This window comes from Phaseolus vulgaris, chromosome 3 (assembly GCF_000499845.2).
Source record: "Phaseolus vulgaris cultivar G19833 chromosome 3, P. vulgaris v2.0, whole genome shotgun sequence".
NCBI classification, from domain to species: Eukaryota; Viridiplantae; Streptophyta; class Magnoliopsida; order Fabales; family Fabaceae; genus Phaseolus; species Phaseolus vulgaris.
The window spans coordinates 23,648,668-23,672,419 of NC_023757.2; the positions used below are offsets into that span (position 1 = coordinate 23,648,668).

General features: G+C 43.7%; 1 protein-coding gene across 1 annotated transcript; it reads right to left on the reverse strand.

Annotated features, from left to right (window-relative positions):
• Positions 1-11,647: 11,647 nt before the first annotated feature.
• Positions 11,648-13,006, reverse strand: LOC137839384 (uncharacterized). Its single transcript, XM_068648502.1, has one exon. The coding sequence runs from the start codon at positions 13,004-13,006 to the stop codon at positions 11,648-11,650; it is 1,359 nt and encodes a 452-aa protein (XP_068504603.1).
• Positions 13,007-23,752: the final 10,746 nt, after the last annotated feature.

The following is a 23,752-nucleotide window of genomic DNA, read 5'->3' on the forward strand; positions in this document are numbered from 1 at the left end:
GCCAAGAACAACTAGACATTCCATGCACTATGTGAGTTAAGAACATAATTGGCTAGTGCACAATTTTGACAAACGGCACCATCAACACCAACAACAACCACAACATTCTTTTGATTTTGTAAAGTTACCTAGTTTTAGTGGGACCAATGACACCCTACTTGATGAGAATCAACTAAAGGTGGCTTTTTATAATGAAGAGCAAGATCATTCTCCTTCATATTTAAAGTTTTTCTTGTTAATCTTTGCAAAAGATAAAGCCCAAGCCCAAGAAGGCCAAAGCCCACAAAAGCCCAAAGTCCATCCCATGAAGGGCAAGGCCAAGTATTAAATAAATATTGTTTAGAAAGGTGCTTAGAGGGAAACATTAGAAACCTCTATTGTTAAAGCATCTTTTAGTCTTTAGTTAGGAGTCTTAGGGGGGGTGTGTTAGTAGAAAGGTGTAGGAGTAGAAAAGGAGGTGCCAAAGTGAAGGAAGAGGTCACACCTTCCTCATGCTTTGTTTTAGGCGCAAATTCTAGAAGCTTTTTGGGAGGGAGTTTTTGAATTTGTGTAGCTTATATTTCAGCACCTTAGGCTATAAATAGAGGTGCTCTCTTTGTATTTTTCAGATTGGAATTAATCTAAGAAAACTCTACTCAAATTTTGAGTGAACTTTGGAGAGCTTTTGAGCCTTCTTCTCTAGTCTTATCTTGATGGATCAATGGAGTCCTCAAGTGGCGGCATCACTCTCATCTAGGAGCATTCCACACTTCTAGTGGCGAGATCATCCATCATCCTTCCATCTTCATGAGCATTTCTTCTCTCCTTCCTTTCTTCTTTGTTAATTCTTTGTTCTAAGCTTGTTGTCTTGTTGTTTGGTTCGGCTATTCTGTTTTTCCAGCACCTATGTTCTGTTCTTGCCTTTTAATTTTCACTTTGTTCGGTTCAAATGTGTTCTTATGCAATTCTGTTCGGTACTTCTTAGTTTTACATCTTTTTGTTGGTTCAATTTGACAATATGTGGAACATCCAAATGAGTTTGGGATTTGGTACTAGTTTTTGGTGAGTTCTTGTCTTAGAACAATGATCCAACTCTAAGAAAAGTGCCTCTATAATGTCCAACTCAAGGTGATTCCTAAGAATATCAAGAATCATTCTCTATATGGCTAGTGGAATCACATCACTACTTTGTATTTAGAATGGGAAACTAAAGTTGAACATATCTTTAATATGTATAAAGTCACTAAGGACCAAATGGTTAGGTTAGCTTCCCTAGTTTTTTTATATTATGCCATCCAATGGTGGCGAAAAATTGTAATGGACATTGGGCTAAACAAGAAGCCAACCGTGGTCTCATGGAATGATTTGAAAGCATGTATGTGTTAGAAAAGATGGCTTTAAACTAGAGGGGGGGGGTTGAATTGTTTAAAGGGGTTTTCGTAAACTTTTCAAAATTAGAATGAACTTATTTCAGAAACCAATTGATTCAGCAATTTAGTTAACCAAAACAGCAAGCAAAACAGTGATATCAGGAAAAACAATCGGTTGTTTCTTCAAAACAATCGGTTGTTTATACCAGCAAACAACAAACAAACTGAAATTAAAGAGTTAGGGATAGAAAGATTGTATACAGATGTTTATACTGGTTCACTCCAACTAGAGCTACATCCAGTCTTCTCAGAAACCCTGAGGATATCCACTAAGCAATCACCACTTGATCACTTACACCACAACCAAGAGAATGACCTTGAACACCTCAAGAAACACACTTTCCTTGGCCAACACTAAGATTGCTGATCTTGAACACCTCAAGAACACACAGCCAATCTCAGCAACACACACAAACGAATTGTTCAGCAGTTTACAAAGATTACACTTGTTACAGATGGAAATCTGAAATCAATACAAGTAGAATCCCTATTCAGCACCTTGATCAATCTCTCAACTCTTTTGCAATCTCAGAATACTTTGAAAAACTCTTCTTCTTAAAACTTTGTTTCAAGATTCTTAATATATCAAAACTGTTTTTTAGAATATATCTAAGAATATAGTTTGTTATCAAATCTTAACAAACTCTTAATTGCATTTAAAATAGATTGGTCAAAGCATTTAATGACTGGAGCGTATTCAGTTAAAGCATTTAAAGCTCAGTCAAAGAAAACAGTTTTTCTGTTATGGTTTTAAAACAAACAATCAATTGTTTCATCGAATCAATCGGTTGTTTTGTTACTTAACAAAATACACCATTCAAAAACAGTTTTCAAACTTTCTCAAAACACCTAAGTGTAAACAATCGGTTGTTTCGACAAAACAATCGGTTGTTTCAACTTAGTTTGAAAATCATTTTGCTTTGTTAAAATTGAGATGCTAATTGCTTAGAGATTTAATCTAAGTGTTGATTACAACATTGAACTACCCCAGAACAAGGCTGAAACCAGCACAGCAGCATCAAGCAAAGCAGAGGCTTTATCATCCTTCAAAGGATTTGGATTCTTCAAAACATTGAACTCCACTTGTTTCAACAATCTCCCCCTATTTGATGAAGACAAATCCTTGATGCTTGTGTTGTTCTTTGATTAAATCTGAGGCAATTCCTGCAATAAAACTTTGAGCAATACATTGAACTTCTGATATTTTGTTAGCATACAGATAGACAATTGAAGCTTAAAACATTCAATATCAGAACCAAATAACATCACTCAAACTGTTTTTAACAATACGAAAAATAGAAACTTAAAACAAATTGAAAACACAGCATATATCTCCCCCTATTTGTCTTCACAAATAGACAAAGATAAGAGATAAAATAAGACATTGTTCATATTACATCAGAATAAACCAACAACAGCAGAAGGAAAGAAATTTTAAAAACTAGAAATGAGAACAGCCAAAAACAATCGATTGTTTCTGTGGCCAATCGGTTGTTTTTCTCTCAGTCTTCTTCATCAGCAAACTGTAGATCAAAGATTTGATTCTGGACAGCTTCAATCTATTCGTCCAGTGTCATAAACCTTGTATCCATGTTGTCAAACCTTGTGTCTATTCTCTGAAAGTTACTAACACACAGATCATGAAGGCTCCTTTGATTTTCAGCAAAGGTATCTAGCCTATTCACCATGAGTCTTTCAAAAGGAGACATGGTTTGCATTCTTTCTCCTTGATGTTCAGCATCAGCACTAGGCCCTGCATCTTGAAAATCTCCAGCTGGATCTTCATCCGTGTCAGCAGGTTCATCTTGTTCAAGATGAGCAGCACCACTTGATGAGGCATCATGATCACCATCCTCACTTAACCATTTTCCACCTATTTTTGTGAAGCCCATCTTGCTGAGTGATCCATTGTTCAACTCTTGAGTTGACTTGACCAGCTCAGAAGTTTCATCTTCAAGATTAACTTCAAAATAGAGTAGAAACTTAGATATTAAAACAACATAGGGATAATGGTAATCGGCTAACCTCATAGTTTTTTGCATATGTTCCTTGATTATGTGAATCCAATTGATCTTCACTTTCTTGGTGATGCAGAAGATATAAACCAGATCTTCTTCAGTCAATACAAAGTGGTAGCTCCCCTTAGGAGTTAGGATCCAAGTTATAATTAGAGCAAGCAATCTCTCATCAAGCTTCAAGCCTCCAACCGAGCAAGTGCTAACTTGAGATTGATTGTTCTTCAAGCAACTTTTGTAGAACTGAATCTTGTTGAAATCTTCTACCACACCAAGGTTTCCTTTGTTGATTCTTGTACCGCCCAGGTAGTCGAAATTGATGACGTGGCCGCAAGCAATAGTATAGGCGTGTTAAACGGGGCACCTGGCTGATAGAAGGGAAGGAAGCCGGGAGCTCGTGTAGTCGCCAGACATTAAGTTGGCGTGCTCCGATCTCTAGCATACCTAAACCGGCGGTCACCAGGTTTGTGATGTAGTCGCCGGATACGAACCCAGACGACCAAGTGATCAGAGATTGCCGAAAGGAGGACATCGCCGAAGGGTCAGGAAAGCTTGTTCCAGGCTTTCGAAGCAGAGGATGAAGTCGTTTGCTGGTCATTCCCTAGCTAGCCAGAGGTTGAGGTCGGGGAACAACTTACCCGAGCATGCACAGTGGAATAAGTAAAGTAGAATATAATGGCGGCCGACGAGACCACAGGGAGGGTGTATATGAAGGCACCCGTACTCGCCACACAGAAGAGATCGCGCTCCAAGGCAGCTATACACCGAGTTGCTTCCTGCATAAGTAACTTAGTCGAAAAGCCTGAAGAGTAAGAGGTGACGCTCAAGTCAAGGATGCTCCAGATGGTGACACGTGTACAGCTGGATGCGAGCCACGTGTCCAGATGTGTAACTGTCAGGAGAGAGAAAATGCACAGGTATATAAGAGATTCTAACGAACTTCTGAGGTACGCGCGTTTTAGAATACTTCTTTTACGCTTGAGAGAACTTGAGTACGCTGAGAGAGAACATTGCACGGTTCCTGAAGTTCTTAGTTCTCCTCTTAGTATTTTGGTGGTTAAGTCGCTGACTTGAGCGTCGGAGTGCGATCGGCCGCAGCGGCGCCGTTCTGTCTTTTGCAGGTTCTTGAGGTGAATCAAGGTGAAGGACGGAAGCTAACACGGTGCAAAGCCGATCCAGAGGAAGCTACCTTTGACGAGGCAAGGCTCTTGCATTCTGGTCAGCAGGCAGGATCATCAGGCACCCACCGTGGGGCCGTGTAAAACCTGTCCCCATCACAGCGTGAGTTCTTGGAGTTTCTGCAGTTTCTGTGTGGTTGTGTGCTGGTGCAACCATTTTCTGTCGTTCATTCACACTTTTGTTCGGTGAGTTCGAGTTTCCCACCGTTCGTTCGAGTTTTGTTCGGTGAAATCGAGGTTTCTGCCGTTGGTTTGGGTGTTAATCGGTAGTGTGAGGTTTTCCACCATTCGTTCAAGCTTTCGATCAGTTTTCTTGGAGTTTCTTGCTGTTCGCGCGGTTTTCAATCGGTTGTTCGGTGCATTTTCCGTTCGATTGCGTTTCTGGTTAGGGAATCGGGGGTTTGCTGGAGAAGCGGTGGTTTTGTGGTGAATTTGCGAGTTTCCGTGAAGTTTTCGACGTCCGAATCTACCGGCGTGCTGTTGCAGTTGCGTTTGCGGAGGTTTTAGAGAGTTTGAGGGTTTCTAACCGGTTGATTGCTGGATCGATCGTTGCTGAAGGAGTTTTTGTTCGTCGAACTTTGGTCTGCTGAGTTTTCATGAGAAAGATGAGAAGCAACCGTTCAAGTCCAGTTGTGCCAGTTGCTACTGAAGTCGCCATGACCATGGCGCAGATGATGGAGATCATGCGTGCGCTGCAGGCGAATGTGGAGGCCTCGCGCATAGAACAGGCAAAGATGCATGAGGACCTAGTCGCCTCTTAGGCCAGGAATGAAGAGCTCAGCAAAGAGACTGAGGAGTTGCGCCAAGCTCTTCAGGAGCAGAGAGGGCGCCCAGTCGCTGAAGAGGTCGCACCGTCGTCGCCACCTCGCGTTTTCCCTATGCCGTTTGCCCAGGCGATCACAAACACGCCTATCCCTGCGAGCGTGGTACCTGTGAAGGCTACTTTCACCGGCGTGGAGGACCCTGAGGCACATCTCACCACGTTCCACACGCAGATGATGCTGTCAGGAGGCTCGGATCCTGTATATTGCAAAATGTTCGTGAGCACGCTCCAGGGAACAGCGCTGGAATGATTTGTGAGCTTGCCTACCGGTCACATAACCAATTTCCAGCAGTTTTCGTCGAGCAGTACATAGTGAACAAGGCGCCACCTAGGGTGTCTTATGACCTGTTTGACATAAGGCAGTACCAGGGAGAGTCCCTCAAGGACTACTTGAATCGCTTTGGAGCGCAGATGGTCCGCTCACCAGCCAAGGACGAAGAGATGCTGGTATACGCCTTCAAAAAGGGCGTGCTGCCAGGACCTTTCTGCGAGGCACTGATCAGGGCTCACCCCGCCACGTTTGCTGAGGTTAGGCGACTTGCGGTGGCCCACATCGCCGATGAGAGTGAGGTCGCCGAGAAGAGAGGGAGCGTGGCCCCCGCTAGGCCACGTGCCCAGACCAGGATCCAGCCACAGAGGGTGCTGGAGACAGCGGTAGCCAAAAGGGATCAAAGGACTCGCCATCCTTACGATCCAAGGAAAAACAAGGGCAGGGGCCCAGGGCGCCCCAGGGAGTACAATCGCCCGCCAAAGCATAAGTTTGTCATGGGGTTGGCGGATCTGATCGCCATCCCCAACATAGCAGCCAGGCTTAAGGCACCTGAGAAGGTGTTAGGGCCAAAACCAGACGCCTGGTGCGAGTTCCACCAGAGTTTTGGCCACACCGTTGATTCATGTTTGGCACTAGGATACCAGCTCGACGACCTGGTTAAGAGCGGTTTCTTGAATGATTACCTGCTGGACAGGAGGACGGGGGGCGCGTCGAGCTCCCAACCGGCGGGTGGTGAGGCTCAGCAGCATGAGATGCCCACTCATGGAGAGATCCACACCATCGCTGGGGGTTTTTCGGGTGGTGGATGCATCGCGTCATAGAGGAAGAAATATGCAAGGTCTGTGATGACGGTGGACATGTTCGAGGATCACTCGCCAGATGTGGACATTACGTTCACAAGAGAATATCTCAGGGACGTTGTGCCTCATGACAACGATCCCATAGTTATCTCGCTTGTCAAGGCGGGAAGGAAGGTCCACCGAGTACTGGTGGACCAAGGAAGCTCGGCAGATGTGATGTTCTGGCCGACTTTCACACAGCTGCAATTGCCCCTTGACCAGCTGAGGCCCTATGGAGGGTGCTTGTATGGGTTTGCTGGCGATCAGGTGGAGGTCAGGGGGTACATAGCATTAAGAACTACATTCACGGATGAGGCGGGCTCGAGGACGGAGAAAATCAAGTACCTCTTCGTGAATGCTCCCTCAGCATATAACATTCTGTTGGGAAGACCAACACTCAACAGAATAGGAGCTGTGCCCTCAACCAGGCACATGAAGGTGAAGTTGCCATCGATGGAGGGGGTGGTGATCACCATCAAATCTGACCAGAAGGAAGCGAAGAAGTGCTATGAGAATAGCCCGAAAAACAAGAGGTCAGTAAGTTACATCACAACGACGCCGCCTCCCGGTGTGAAGCCCAAGCCAACAGAATGGCGAGTTGTTGATGCGGCGATGGAGGTGGCCGCCGGAGGCGACGTCACCATGCTGGATGCTGAGGTTGAGGGAGAGAACGCCGATCGGGAAGTAGAGGCGAGGAACCGCCCAGAGGAAGCGAGGGAACTGGGAATCGCCAGGGCGGTGATCGCCAGGGAAGCTAGACCCAAACCCGTCGAGGAGTGGCTCGAAAGGGAGATCGGGGGAAAGGTCTTCAAGCTAGGAAGATCCTTGGAGGCTGAGCTCCAAGACCAGATCGCCAAGGTGATAGAGCAACATCTGGATGCTTTTGCATGGTCTGCTTCAGACATGCCGGGAATCGACCCCGACTTCTTGTGCCACCATTTATCAATGGACAACCAGGTCAGACCGGTGCGACAGAGAAGAAGGAAGTTTAACAAGGAGAGAAGGCAGACGATCAGGGATGAAACACAGAAGCTCCTCGCCGCAGGCCATATCAGGGAAGTCCAATACCCTGAATGGTTGGCCAATGTCGAGCTGGTGAAGAAAAGCAGTGGGAAGTGGCGCATGTGCGTCGACATCAGTGACCTGAACAAGGCTTGCCCAAAGGATTCGTATCCTTTGCCAAGCATAGACGCCCTGGTCGACAGTGCTGCAGGGTGCAAGTTGCTGAGTTTCCTGGACGCCTTCTCGGGGTACAACCAGATAAAGATGCATCCCATGGATGAAGAGAAGACCGCCTTCATGACCGAGAGATCGTGCTACTGCTACAAGGTGATGCCCTTCGGGCTAAAGAACGCGGGGGCCACATACCAAAGATTGATGGATAGGGTACTTGCACCAATGCTGGGAAGGAATGTGCAAGCGTACGTGGATGATATGGTCGTGACCTCGCCAGAAAAGAGCAAGCACGTTGCGGACCTGGAGGAGTTGTTCACCACAATTGCCAAGTTCAGGTTAAAGCTGAACCCCGAGAAGTGCATTTTTGGCGTGGAGGCAGGGAAGTTCTTGGGATTCCTCCTAACTGAAAGAGGAATAGAGGCAAATCCTGACAAGTGTGCTGCCATCTTGGCGATGAGGAGCCCGGCTACCGTGAAGGAGGTGCAGCAACTTACAGGTCGGATGGCCGCCCTGTCCCGTTTCGTATCGGCTAGCGGAGAGAAAGGCCATCCGTACTTTCAGTGTTTAAGGCGGAACAATAAGTTTGCCTGGACGAAGGAGTGTGAAGAGGCCTTCGTCAAGCTTAAAGAGTACCTGGCGAGCCCGCCGGTTTTGTGCAAACCGTTGGTGGGAACCCCTCTCAGGTTGTATTTTGCTGTGACTGAGAGGGCGGTGAGTGCGGTGCTCGCCCAAGACCAAGACCAGGCTCAGAAGCCTATTTATTTCGTCAACAAGGTGTTGCAAGGCCCGGAGGTGAGGTATCAGGCCTTGGAGAAAGCTGCACTGGCTGTGGTATTTTCGGCGAGGAGGTTGCGCCACTATTTTCACAGTTTTACAATACTGGTGATGACCGACTTGCCTATCCAGAAAGTTCTGAAGAAGCCTGATGTAGCTGGGAGGATGGTGAAATGGGCGGTGGAGCTGTCGGAGTTTGACATCAAGTATGAGCCCCGAGGTCCGATCAAGGGGCAGATTTTCGCCGATTTTGTGGTCGAGCTCTCGTCAGAAGCAGCACGAGTTGAGGGGGACAATTTTCGTTGGGTGCTCTCGGTGGACGGATCTTTAAACCAGCAGGGTAGCGGTGCTGGAGTCATCCTGGAAGGGCCCAACGGTGTGCTGATAGAACAGTCCGTGAGGTTTGCCTTCAAAGCCAGCAACAATCAAGCAAAATATGAGGCGCTGATCGCCGGAATCTTGCTAGCCAAGGGGGGTAGGCAGAGGACGGTGATCCAAGAAACTCTGAAGACACCTAGAGCATTTGTGGCAGACCACCTGGTTCTTCAAATAAGCAAGTCGACGGAGAAAGCGGCGAGGAGTCACAGGTCTTTGACTCAGGAGACCTTGAGATCGCCGAGAATAAGAGCATGTCGGGAGGAGAGGGTGAACATGACGCAGGTCTGCGCTACGCATGAGCCAGACACGTGGATAACACAGTACCAGCGATGCCTGGCAGATGACCTTCTCCCGCTGGATCCGACGGAAGCTAGGAAGATAAAGAAGAACTCCAGCAAGTTCACAATGATTGATGGCGAGTTGTATAGGTTTGGGTTCACACACCCACTCCTGGAATGTGTGCACGGAGAGAAATGTACAAGAATTATGGCCGAGCTCCATGAAGGGATATGCGGAAGTCACGTCGGGGGTCAAGCTCTAGCCGCAAGAACCCTCCGTGCAGGTTACTACTAGCCAATAATGAGGGAGGACTGCAAGAAGTATGCACAGTGTTGCAAGCAATGTCAGCAACACGCCGATTGGCACAAAGCGCCTCCAGAAGAGTTAAAGTCGATTTACAGCCCTTGGCCGTTTCATACGTGGGGAATCGACATCCTGGGACCTTTCCCATTGGCGATCAGGCAGATGAAGTACTTGGTGGTGGCAATTGAATATTTCACCAAGTGGATCGAAGCAGAACCAGTAGCCCAGATCACCGCACACAAGATCGAGAGCTTTGTGTGGAAGAACATCGTGTGCCGGTTTGGTGTGCCTAAGCGCCTGGTGTCAGACAACGGGACTTAGTTTGCAAGTCACCTGTTGAAGAAGCTGTGCGAAGAGGTGGGAATTCAACAAGTATTTGCGTCCGTCGGGCACCCTCAGACAAATGGCCAAGTAGAGTCCGCCAATTGGGTGTTGCTAAGAGGCTTGAAGAGAAGGCTAGAGAAAGCCAAGGGATCGTGGGCTGAGGAGGTACCCCGCATAGTTTGGGCATACCACACCACCGAGCAGTCAGGAACCCATGAGACCCCGTTTAGCCTGGTCTACGGATGCGACGCAATGATTCCAGTGGAAATCCAGGAGAGCTCGCCGAGATTCCAGAACTTTGTAGCGGAAGACTCGAATGAGGAAAGAAGGTTGAATCTGGATTTGCTGGATGAAGTCAGAGAGGAGGCGAGAGTAAAAGCTGAGGCAGTGAAAAGGAGGATTGAACGAAGATATAACTCGAAGGTGATGCCGAGGCAGTTTAAAGAAGGCGACCTGGTGATGAGGAAGGCCCACCAGTACGAGATGGAAAACAAGTTATCGCCTAAGTGGACAGGACCGTTCAGAATAACCGAGGCGCTTGGGAACGGCACCTACCGCTTAGAGACGTTGGAAGGAGGAGCGATTCCTCGCACTTGGAACGCCACACACCTCAAGTTATATTACAGTTAAAGCTTTGTAAGTAAAAACAAGTACGAAGAAATTTGCAAGCTTTCTGTTAAAATAGTTTGAAGGGGGCACTCTTTTTTCACTAAGGAGGGTTTTTAATGAGGCCACCCAATAAAGAAGAGTTTTCAAAGTTTAAAGTTTCTAAGATTGCATGCTTGTTGTTTCGAAAGTTTTAAAAAAAAGACCTTGTCACTCGTATGTGATTTAAGGCAAGTTTGAAGATATGCTGCATGCTTTCTAAAAAGTTTTAAAGTCCCCATCGCTTTTCGGCGATTGGCGGCATCAGTTAAAGATTAAAAGTCCTCATCGTCTTTCGGCGATCGGAGGCACCAGCAACGTTTAAAAGACCTCAACGCCCTCGCGCGTCCTGAGGCGAGAAAGAGATTAAAGTCCTCCTCGACTTTGTGCGAGTGCAGACGAGAACAAGTTAAAAGTCCTCAGTGCATCCAGGGAAGAGGAGATGTGATCCCTGGGCAAAGTAGAGGCACCAGATAAAGACCTTCTCGCCGTCGAGCGAGTTCAGGCAAGATAAAGACCTTCTCGCCGTCGAGCGAGTTCAGGCAAGATAAAATCCTTCTCGTCTCGAACGAGTTCAGGTATGGTGTGGAGGGTGGAAGAAGTTTAAAGGATAGCTAAGGTAGGTTCAAAGAGAACGCCTAGCTATCCGGCTAATTGTTCTGAAACTCAGGGAGGTAGAAAAGGATCCGAAAGGCGCCTCTACCCCCAGATGAGGGAACAATAGCCCAGTTATGAAAGCAAAAGGAAGCTTACATCGCCGGGACCCTAGGGCGATCAGAAGAATTCCAGGCGATGACAGGAGTAAAGGCTAACCTTGCCAGGCAGATCAGGTAAACTGTATTGTAATACCAGTTTAAGTTAAAGCCTGTTGCCTAGTAAGTAGTTAATTGCCTTAAAGTTTGCAAGTTATGCTAAATGTCGTCGCTTGAAGGTTAATGAGTTGCTCAAGTTTTTACTTTGAGTTAACAGTTGATGAATTGATGTAAGAATGATAGTTTGCTCGAGTTTGAAGCAATGAGTAAACGGTTGAGCCCGCAGAATCGCTAAGTTAATTTGTTTAAGCGGTTTCCACAAGGAAAAGCAACGAAAACAGAGAAACCATGTGCAAAGGCGGAAGAAGTTATAATAAAAGCTGTACCAGTTCAAACACAAAGGAAAGAAAATTACAAATAAAGATTGTGCAAGAAGAAATAGGCAGATAAATCTCAGGAAATAAGTGATGGAGGGAAGCGGCTAATCTTCAGAAGGCACGATCTTCCCATCCACCACTTCATTACAAATCGACACCATGGAGAGGTCGAGCTCGGGGTATTGGCAGGCGACTTGCTCCAGGGCGGCGTCGAATCCGGCGACAAGGACTTGGGCGGAGCTTAGTTCGAGCTCTTCGTTTTGTTGTTTGAGCCCCTCTTGCTGCTTCAGCTCGTCAGCTCGTTTCTTCAGTTCTTCAGTTTCCCCACGAGCCTGAGCAAGGTCGTCAGCAACCTTTTTGCCTTCATCCCGCGCCTGGGCCAGCTCTGCAATAATTCTCTTGTTTTCCTCTCTAGCTTCGGCGAGCTCAGCCACGGTGTCATCCCTCTCCTTCTCGACCTTTCCGAGGAGAACCTCCCGATCAGCCGACCTTTTTTCAAGGTTCTCTACCTTGGCTGCATCCGCTTTTATTGATGCCTCCAAGTCGGCCACCTTGAGCCTGTAGGGAACCAGTTTACTCTCTAGCTCGATTTTCTCTTGAGCTAGGAGGTGCAGTTTCTGGCGTAGATCGGAGGCCTCCTTGTGTGCAACCCTCAGCTTAGCATTCATGGCGTCCTCCACCCTTGAGTGGTCGATCTCCGCCATCATCAGGTTGCAAGACAGCTTTTCCGCCTCGATCCTTATCAGGCGATTCTCCTCCTGGAGTGTGGAGATCTCGTCCTGAAGTTTTTTGTTGGAGCTCTTCACAGCCTTTGTTATGATTGAGGGAAGGTCCTCTGCCATCATTTTAAGTTTAGCCGTGAAGGGCCCCCAGATTTCTTTGACCACGGGGGGAAGGCTTGCAGCTGCTGTTGGTGGAGGTGCTGAAGGAGCCTGGTGCTGACTCTCACCACCACCCTCTTGAATTGGTTGAGCAAGGGGGGCTTCCTGGCGTGGTGGTGAAGTGGGGGACTCGGTTATAAGTATTGGTGAGTTGTGAGTGCCTTCGTCCCCACCTGGTGCGGCTTCAGCAATTGAGGCGGTTGAAGGAGGAACCTCTCCAGCAGATACGAACGGCGTGGAGGCACTAGGAGGGTTCTCCATGAAGTTGGGCTCGTTGCCTTCAACCGCAGGAAGCGCAGCTGCCAAGGGTATTGCTTGGACCGGCGGTGTTGGAGCTGGGGGAGAGGGCGGTGTTGGTGTTGGGAGAGCGGGTGGTGAAGAAGGTGCCACCCTTTTCCTTTTGATGACAAGGCCGTCCTCAATCGCCTCATCATCCTCATCTTCATCTTCTTGAACCACTTGAGGAGTTTTCCTCTTTGGTTTCCTTAAGATGAGCTTTTTTCGTTGAGGGGCGGGCAATGTCTCTGGAGGAGCTGGGCCTTGAGGAGGCGATCTACCCTGGGCAGCGGCGATCTCCACCATCGAGTTGGGCACGGTTTGGGAACCCGTCGCCAACTTATGAGTTCGGGTGAGCGCCCTCAGTTCAGCTAATTTGCCTTTGCCCAACATGAGGTCTGCACAGGGTAAAAATATACAAGTAAGCACAAAAGGAAGAGCAAGATGTATGAGTACGTGTACGAATGATGCAAACAAATGGTGCATGAATTAAAAACCAAGTCCAGTGCGCAACAAGCAGGACGCCCAACAGTAGATAACAGAGATGCGCAATCAATTCCAACACAAGACGAAAACCTAAATGTCGAGGTAAGTGCTAACCTATGTGAGCTTCGAGTTGGTCCTCGAGGAACTCGAAGGAGATTATTGCGGAGGTGGGAAAGGTGATGTTGGCGGCTGCTACTCTCTTCCAGAAAAGGCATAGATCTTTGTCTAGCTCGCCCATGTTGTCGGGACTTCTGGGCCTCCTGAAGCTCTCTTTGGCGTCTTTGTTCCCCTTGTGCACCCAGTACAAGGGGAAGCCGTCGAGCAGGGAAGGATCTTGGTCGTTGGCGCACACCTTCACAAATTTTCCTTTCCAATCTTTGTAAGATTGCTGGAAGATGGAGAGGATTGACCTCCCAGCGATCCCGTTCAGGCTAATCCAGAGGCGGTCTCCTAGATTCTTGGCTTCAAAGAGGAAGAGGAAAACGTCGACCGAAGCTGGCAGTCCCAGGTGTGCGTACATGATCTGAAACGCCCTCACGAACGCCCAGCTGTTGGGGTGAAGCTGGGCGGGGGCGATGTCGAGCTCGGTTAGTAATTCCCTCTCGAAGCGAGTGAAGGGAAGTCGGAGCTTCACCTTCTTGAAGAACGTCGCGTAGAGAAAGCAGAACAACTCGCCGTTGCTCGCTTTGTCGTCAGCGCAGATTGGTTCATCCGGGTGGCAGGGCAGCACGGCCATTTTGCTGTCATGCTCCTTGTGGAATGAAAGATCATATTGGTCCCCTTTCCTTAGTCGGTGCACGCCCAACGTTGAGTTTATGGAAGAGGTTTCTTTCAACAGAGCAGAGGTGGCCCACGGATAAAGCTTTTTGTAGTCTCGTGTGGCGACGGGGGCTCCTCCGGCGACTGGTGGAGTTGCCTGAGTGGGATTAGGGTGAGAGGTTGCAGGCCTCTCAGCCTGGGAAGAAGGAGCACCAGATGCTCGTGGTAAGTTATGCGCTTGGGATAGAGGGTTTCGTGATGAAGGAGGAGGATTCGCGGTGGTTTTCGTGCGAGCCATCGCGGGAACTGCAAAGGAAAAGAGGAAAAAGGATGAACAAAAGGTTACAAAGATCGACTCGATTGTGGACGAAGAATGGAAAACGAACGAACGGGAGTTCATTGTGATGGAAGACGAAGCCCTAAGTTACGAGAAGAAGAAGAGGAAACAACCCACATCGTATGCACCAGACAGATAATGGATGATGCGAATCGGTTAAAACGCAGCAAGTATCAACAGGAGAAATAAAAGAGGTACCTTTCGATGATCAGATGAGCGTTGAAGGGAGTTGAAGATTGAGGGAGTTGAGAAGCGTTGTGGGTTTGCAGAGAAAACTCACAGCGTTTTGAGAATGCAGAGAGATAATGAAACAGTAGAAATGAAGGGGTTTAAGGGTTTTTCAAACGTTTTTGGAAGCGCAAACGACAGCTGAAGATGACCGTTGATGAAGCCACGTGTCGAGCGATTGGAAAAAGGGGTTTGGTGGAGCGTCAGAAAAGCAGAGGGTACGAACGTTTGGAATTCCGTGCCAGTGCCACGTAGATTGGCAATGATGTGACCTCTTAGTCTTTTCGCTGGACAAGTCTTCGCTTAAGACTGGGGGGCTTGTGTACCGCCCAGGTAGTCGGAATTGATGACGTGGCCGCAAGCAATAGTATAGGCGTGTTGAACGGGGCACCTGGCTGATAGAAGGGAAGGAAGTCGGGAGCTCGTGTAGTCGCCAGACGTTAAGTTGGCGTGCTCCGATCTCTAGCATACCTAAACCGGCGGTCACCAGGTTTGTGATGTAGTCGCCGAATGCGAACCCAGACGACCAAGTGATCAGAGATCGCCGAAAGGAGGACATCGCCGAAGGGTCAGGAAAGCTTGTTCCAGGCTTTCGAAGCAGAGGATGAAGTCGTCTGCTGGTCATTCCCTAGCTAGCCAGAGGTTGAGGTTGGGAAACAACTTACCCGAGCATGCACAGTGGAGTAAGTAAAGTAGAATATAATGGCGGCCGGCGAGACCACAGGGAGGGTGTATATGAAGGCACCCGTACTCGCCACACAGAAGAGATCGCGCTCCAAGGCAGCTATACACCGAGTTGCTTCCTGCATAAGTAACTTAGTCGAAAAGCCTGAAGAGTAAGAGGTGACGCTCAAGTCAAGGATGCTCCAGATGGTGACACGTGTACAGCTGGATGCGAGCCACGTGTCCAGATGTGTAACTGTCAGGAGAGAGAAAGTGCACAGGTATATAAGAGATTCTAACGAACTTCTGAGGTACGCGCGTTTTAGAATACTTCTTTTACGCTTGAGAGAACTTGAGTACGCTTAGAGAGAACATTGCACGGTTCCTGAAGTTCTTAGTTCTCCTCTTAGTATTTTGGTGGTTCAGTCGCTGACTTGAGCGTCGGAGTGCAATCGGCCGCAGCGGCGCCATTCTGTCTTTTGCAGGTTCTTGAGGTGAATCAAGGTGAAGGACGGAAGCTAACACGGTGCAAAGCCGATCCAGAGGAAGCTACCTTTGACGAAGCAAGGCTCTTGTGTTTTGGTCAGCAGGCAGGATCAATTCTTAATCCAGAAAACTTAAGCCCAACTACTGCAGTCCAAACCTCATGGGTTATCTCCATCTCCACGCCTTTCACATGAGAGACTAAGTTGTTTCCCTCAAACTTCAAGTTGGTGTAGAAGACCCTCACAAAATCTGGATAGATGTTTCCTTTAAGCTCCAAAAACTTTCTGAGTGACTGGTCTTTGAGAAGCTTCCTCACATTGTCAAGTTTTTGACTCTTCAGAGCACACAACCTTGGGGTTGTTTATCTTCTTGACACTTGTTTCATATCTATACTTCTCAATGAGATCAGTGTCACCAGAAAACCAGCTTTCAAGCCTTCCTCCAGACCTTACAGCTCTGGTTTTGACTCTTTTAGCAGTGGGAGGAGTTGATTCCATGACAACAGAGACGAAAACAGAGGAGAGCACAAAACCCAGATTTTTCAAGAGATAGTGCAAGAGATGTTGCAATTGGTTGTTCTTGATGAAAGAAATATGCACCTGATTTTATAGCAGTAAGAGAATCAAATTGAATTTAATTTCATTCAATGGGTACCTGATTTTCAGAGAGAGGACTTGACTCTGTTCTGCACTGAAAATGTCAGAAAAAGCTGAAAATCACATGGTCTTCACATGTGATCTTTGACTAGTCATTAAGGCTCTTGAATTTCCAAGATTTTGGAATATATTCCTTTATGACATTTGTAACTCTTTTCTGAACGTGATCAACCTTCAACACAGATCCTTTGACCAAGATTCTCCCTTTGAAAAATATCTCCAACGGCTAGAAATTCAAAAAATCAGTTAAATCAATTTCTTCACAGTGCTGTCAGACTCAAAACAATCGGTTGTTTTTCTGCAGCAGTTAAAAACTTGATTTTTGTAATTATTAACCATAAACAGAAACAGATTAGGGCACATGACATTGATTGAAATACAATTAATCATAAGAAAGAACTTTGAAACTGAAATAGAGAACAACTAAAAGGAAGGTCTTATCCTTGTGTTGTTTCTTCAATGAGCCAATTGCTTGTTGATCAAGAAAACTTCTTTTCACTGTTTTAACCTTTTGCATATCATTGATTCAGCTTCAATGACTGCCTTTTTCTTCAACAGTTTGATCAGATGGCTCTATTCTTCCTTTTCTCTTCATTTTTCCTGCATAATCAAATACAAGTTGTAAGATTTGGTCCCCTTATAAATTTGGGTCCATTTAGCTTTTCTTTGCTGTTAGAAACATCACATCCCTTAGGAATCCATTTCATAAAACCTTTAGGAACATAATATTTTCTAATTTTGCAGAATCTAACAGAGTGGCCTTTCTTCATGCAGTAAAAGCATGTAACAACCGGTTGTTTCGTCTTAACAATTGGTTGTTTTTCTGATTTTCTCAAAAAACTTTTTGAAAACCTATCTTGCTTGTGCTGTGGATTGAAGCCTAAACCAGCCTTTCCAAAAACACATCTTTGAGATGCTATGACATTCTCAAAGTTTGACTTTCCTTTCGAAAGCTTGTCCACAGTTTCAACAAGATAGTGAACCTTTTTCTCAAGATTTTCATAATTTGTGCAATTGAGAGTATCACACTTGCAAGAGGCATTTTTCAAATGATTTTCCAAATTTTCAAAATCACTTTTTGCTTTTCTCAGTTCCTCTTCAAGTGATCTAACTTTCTTTTCAAGCCCATTGTTAAGATCTTTCAATCGGTTGTTTGAAAGAGCCAATCTATTAGCTTCATCATGAGTTTCTTTAAAAGCTTCAAGCAATTCACTATAGTTTTGTTCATTTAAGGAAGCACATGAACTTACCTCACTTGAACTGCATGAATCATCATCATCATCCTCAGCAACTAAGCATATGTTGGCTTTTTCATCTTCACGTGATGAAGAGCTTGATGATGACACTTCATTTTCATCCCAAGCTATATAGGCCCTTTTTGTTTTGCCTTTCTTCTCCTTGTAGCTTGTCTTTTTCTCTTTGCTCTTGTTGGGATAATTAGCCTTTATGTGACCTTGCTCACCACAACCAAAACAAGTATAGTTATTTGAATTAAATTCATTGGGTTTCTTGTTTCCATACCTATCCTTGTTGTTGTCTTTGTTGCGGCTTCTCTTGAGGAATTTGCTGAATTTTCTTGACAGCAAACTTAGATTTTCCTCATCACTATCATCACTTGAATCTTGCTTTCCCTTATGCTTGGATGCTTTCAAGGCTATGCTCCTTGTGTGCTTATCTTCATTCTCTTGAACATTGAGTCTATTCATCTCTAGCTCATGTTCCCTAAGCTTTCCAAACAAAGAAGCAACACTTAAAGATGTTAGATCTTTAGATTCGGAAATAGCAGTTACCTTTGGTTGCCAAGCTCTATCAAGACATTTCAAGATCTTGATGTTTAGCTCTTCTTTGTCAAACGTCTTGTCTAGGCTTGTAAGGTGATTTATGATGTGTGTAAACCTTTTCTGCACTTCAGCTATGGTTTCACCTTTAAGCATTCTAAACATCTCATACTCTTGGATGAGAGCATGCTTTCTAGCTCTTTTCACCTCATTTGTTCCTTCATGAGTGACTTCCAAAGCATCCCACATCTCTTTTGATGATTTGCATTGTGAGACCTTGAAAAACTCATCAGAATTTAAAGCAGAGGTTATAATATTTTTGGCAATGCAATCGAATTTGGCCTTTCTACTTTCTGCATCAATCCATTGAGACCATGGCTTCTCAATGACAGAACCATCTTTTTCAAATGTTGGAATAAAAGGACCATTTTCAATTGCATCCCAAATTCCTTTGTCAAGAGATTCCATAAATATTTTCATTCTAACTTTCCAAAACTGGTAATTCAAACCACAAAACAAGGGTGGTCTGTTTATTGAGGCACCTTCCCCAAACGGTAGTCTATCAGCCATTTTGAAAGATTTTAGGATCAACTTGAATGACTTACAAGAACCAAGCTCTGATACCAATTGTTAGAAAAGATGGCTTTAAACTAGAGGCGGGGGGGGGGGGGGGTGAATTGTTTAAAGGGGTTTTCGCAAACTTTTCAAAATTAGAATGAAATTATTTTAGAAACCAATTGATTCAGCAATTTAGTTAGCCAAAACAGCAAGCAAAACAGTGATATCAGGAAAAACAATCGGTTGTTTATACCAGCAAACAACAAACAAACTGAAATTAAAGAGTTAGGGATAGAAAGATTGTACACAGATGTTTATACTGGTTCACTCCAACTAGAGCTACATCCAGTCTTCTCAGAAACCCTGAGGATATCCACTAAGCAATCACCACTTGATCACTTACACCACAACCAAGAGAATGAATGACCTTGAACACCTCAAGAAACACAGTCTCCTTGGCCAACACTAAGATTGCTGATCTTGAACACCTCAAGAACACACAACCAATCTCAGCAACACACACAAACGAATTGTTCAGCAGTTTACAAAGATTACACTTGTTACAGATGGAAATCTGAAATCAATACAAGTAGAATCCCTATTCAGCACCTTGATCAATCTCTCAACTCTTTTGCAATCTTAGAATACTTTGAAAAACTCTTCTTCTTAAAACTTTGTTTCAAGATTCTTAATATATCAAAACTGTTTTTCAGAATATATCTAAGAATATAGTTTGTTATCAAATCTTAACAAACTCTTAATTGCATTTAAAATAGATTGGTCAAAGCATTTAATGACTGGAGCGTATTCAGTTAAAGCATTTAAAGCTCAGTCAAAGAAAACAGTTTTTCTGTTATGGTTTTAAAACAAACAATCGATTGTTTCATCGAATCAATCGGTTGTTTTGTTACTTAACAAAATACACCATTCAAAAACAGTTTTCAAACTTCCTCAAAACACCTAAGTGTAAACAATCAGTTGTTTCGACAAAACAATCGATTGTTTCAACTTAGTTTGAAAATCATTTTGCTTTGTTAAAATTGAGATGCTAATTGCTTTGAGATTTAATCTAAGTGTTGATTACAACATTGAACTACCCCAGAACAAGGCTGAAACCAGCAAAGCAGCATCAAGCAAAGCAGAGGCTTCATCATCCTTCAAAGGATTTGGATTTTTCAAAACATTGAACTCCACTTGTTTCAACAGTATGCGCGTGCGGTTTGTTCCTCCTCCTTATAGGAAGGAACTCTTGTTGAAGCTCCAACGACTTCATCAAGGACCTAGGACAGTAGATGAATACTTTAAAAACTTAGAAACAACTTTGACTAAAATTAATATGCATGATAATGAAGAGTCAAAGATATTGTAGAATTATATGAGTACTCTTCTTTAAAGAAAGTGGTTCACCTAGCCATCAAGGTGGAATCACAACTTTTGAAGAAAACACCTTTCAAAAATACTCATAATGATGGCTTCTACAAATCTTCATGGAAGGATACAAATAAAAATTCTACAAAAACTTCTCCTTCCAATTTTTCAAACGAAACCACTTCTCACCAAAAAGTTTCTAAACACAATCCTTCTCCCTCTACCCCTAAGTCACCCACCAAAACTTCAAGCACAAAATGTTTTAAATGTTTAGGTTTTGGGCACATAGCTGCCAATTGTCCAAATAAAATAACCACAATGTTAAAAGAAGTACATCAAGACCAAATTAAAACAAAAGCCAAAAAAGAAAATAAAAAAGAAGAGGAAAGTAAAGTGGGTCTGATCTTGTTGACTTCTATGAAAATTACTACACCTCCTAGGTATACTTCTTCCTTCTCTTTTTCATTCCCAAATAATTCCAAATGTTAGAATGTATGACTTTAAACTAGAAGGGGTGAATTGTTTAAAGGGGGTTTTCACAAACTTTTTAAGCTAAAATGAAATTCTTTGCAAGAAACCAGATTAGGAATTCAATTAGCCAAGAAACAAAGCTCAAAACAGTAAAGCACCAGAAAAACAATCAGTTGTTTATACCAGTAAAAATAACAACAACTGAATTTAAAGAGTTTAAGGAAGAAAGAGATGCACAAACAGTTTATACTAGTTCACTCTTAAACCAAGAGCTACATCCAGTTTCCCATAAACCACTGGGGAATCCACTAAGTAATTAAAACCAGATTACAAACACACACCACCAAAGAAGTGACCTTGATCCCCTTAAGAAACACACTTCCTTTGGCTCAACAAACACACTAAGAATGTTGATCTTGACAACCTCAAGAGCACACAACCCTTCTTGGCTTTACAACACCAAAATGTACAAAGTTTTCAGAACAAATTACACTTGTTACAGAATGAACTGAAATCAATACAGATGTAATTCTATTCCACTCTCTCTTGATAACCAAGGCTCAAAGTTGAAAACTCTCAAATCTTTGAAAAGCTCTTTGAAAAACTCAAATATGTTTTTTCTTTCTTGTTGTTTGTTATAAAACATTAACAAACTATTTATAGCACTCAAAACTTGGTCAAAGCATTTAAAGCAGGAGCGTATTCAATTATAAAATCATTTAAAGCTCACTTAACTAATCAAAACTGTTTATGTTAGGATTTCAAACAAACAATCGGTTGAAAGAGCGAATCAATCGATTGTTTTGGTTTGATAGCAAGTCTACCATCCAAAACAGTTTTCAAACTTTTTCAAAAACACCTAAGTATAAAACAATCGGTTGTTTCGACAAAACAACATGTTGTTTTTCACTTAGTTTGAAAAACACTTTTAACTTAAAAGATTTGAAAACACTTAAGCTTTAGATTCAACAGAGAGTGGATTACAAAGATAACTACCCCAGATCCTACTCTAAAGCACATCAGCAACTTCAAGCAACTCCAGCGTTCCATCAAACTCTAGGATTTGGATTCTTCAAAGCTTTGAACACACTTGATTCAACTCTAAATACTTGACATCTTTGTTAAAGAAGTTTAGGGATGATCTTCAAAAACCTCTTGAAGGTTATCCACTTCTAAGATGATTTTCACAAACAAATCATCTTTTCCCTAAACATTCTCTACAACCATGGCCTGTATCTAGAATTCACCCATGTGAACTCCCCAAGCTTCATGACCATAAGTTTGTTTCACATCCTAAACTTTGAAATATCTTCTCTGGGAACAAACTAACAATGTTATTTGCAGTTCTAAATTCGAGGACGAATTCTTTCCAACCTGGGGTGGATGACACAACCCAAAGTAACCAATAGATGACTAAGGACACATCAAGCACCTCACAAAAAGGTCAGTCATCTCAGTATACAAAGTCGGGCCCACCAAACCTCGAGAAAGCATCAACGGAAGAAGAAGTTATAAACCAAAATATCAGAAGTTCTTCCTTCTATTCTTTTCCACAAGAGAAAAGTTATGTTAAAAAATTGGGCTCACTTTAGGGGTCCAAATAGCAAAGATAGGCTAGAATAAGGTACCATTAACATAATAGAGGGTGTGGGTAGCATTTTAGCTTGTTCCTAGCCCATTTGAAGGCATTTTGACCTAGTTTCTAGAAGGACAAGCATAGGATGTGGGATTGACTTAGTCAAACCCTAAGGCTGCCCATTTTTCCCTTTTCCCATCCTACCCTTTTAGCTTGTTCTCCAAGGTTCCTTCACCTATAAATAGGATGCCTACCTAGTGTGTTTTTGAAGTTGAATGAAATAGAGAAAAGTTACTCTGCACATTTTTTGTGAGATGCTAGTGAGGCTTGTTCCTCTTAGTCTTTAGTCTGGAGAATTTGATAACTCTCAAGTGGTGGCTTCCAACACTTATGTTGGAGTAACTTCATCATCCAAGTGGCGTGCTCATCATCTCAAACTCCATTTCTCATAAGCTTCTTTTTCCTTTATCTTTTCCTTCCATTGTCATTCCATTCAATTCATAAATATGTTCTTATTTTGGTTTCCTTTGTCTATTCGGTCATTGCTTCCATTATAACTTTCCATGCTTAAATTCCGCACCTATAATTGTCATCATCTTCACCTTATAATTGCCTTTTCCTTTTGCCTTTGTGAAATGAACTTTCACATCTACTTAACCACTTGGTTAAGTTAATGTCCAGTGGGAATTTTCCTTAGGTTTTCACTATTAATTGTTTAACAATCTCAATCATAAATCTAAAGTGTCACCTAAATGAACAATCCTAAAAGCAACTCACATCACTTTAGGGGTCCAAATAGCAAATATAGGCTAGAATAACGTACCTTTAGCATAATAGGGGGTGTGGGTAGCATTTTAGCTTGTTCCTAGCCCATTTGAAGGCATTTTGACCTAGTTTCTAGAAGGGCAAGCCTAGGATGCGGGTTTAACTTAGTCAAACCCTAAGGCTGCCCATTTTTTTCCTTTTTCCCATCCTACCGCTTTAGCTTGTTCTCAAAGGCTCCTTCACTACCTAGTGTATTTTACAAGTTGAATTGACACTACAAAAAAAAAATCACTTTTAGCGACCACCAAATTCGGTCGCTTAAAACACTATAATTGGTCGCTAAACATATCTGCGACCGAAACGCCACCAAATAAAGATGGTAGCAAAAACCTTAGTCGCAAAACATTTAGCGACCGAATTATAAAGTGGTCGCAAATTTGCAACCGAAATTTCGGTGGCTGAATCAGTCGCAGAAAATTTGGTCACCAAAATATAGTAACCAAATTAGCGACCACTATTTTCGGTGCCTGAAATAGAATGTGATAGTGACCACCATTTTCGGTCGCTAATAAATAAATAAATAATTAATTAAAAAAAACTTGTGGTTACTAATTCGGTGACTAAATGGAGACTGATTTAAATTCGGTGACTAAATGAAGACCCTTATAGCGACCAATTTTATTTCAGTGGCTAAATATTTCTTTTAATTACAGCGACCGATTGTGTTTCGGTCGCTAAGCAACTTTGTAGATGTAGTCACCAAATCAGTTACAGTGACTGTTTTTATATTTATTATTAATACCTATTTAAAATGGTATTTTTTATATGTAATATTGTCTCTTGCCAGTTTCAAATTATATAATAAAATATTTTCTATATTGTGATAAAATGGCTATAATTGTTATTCATTTAATTTAGATG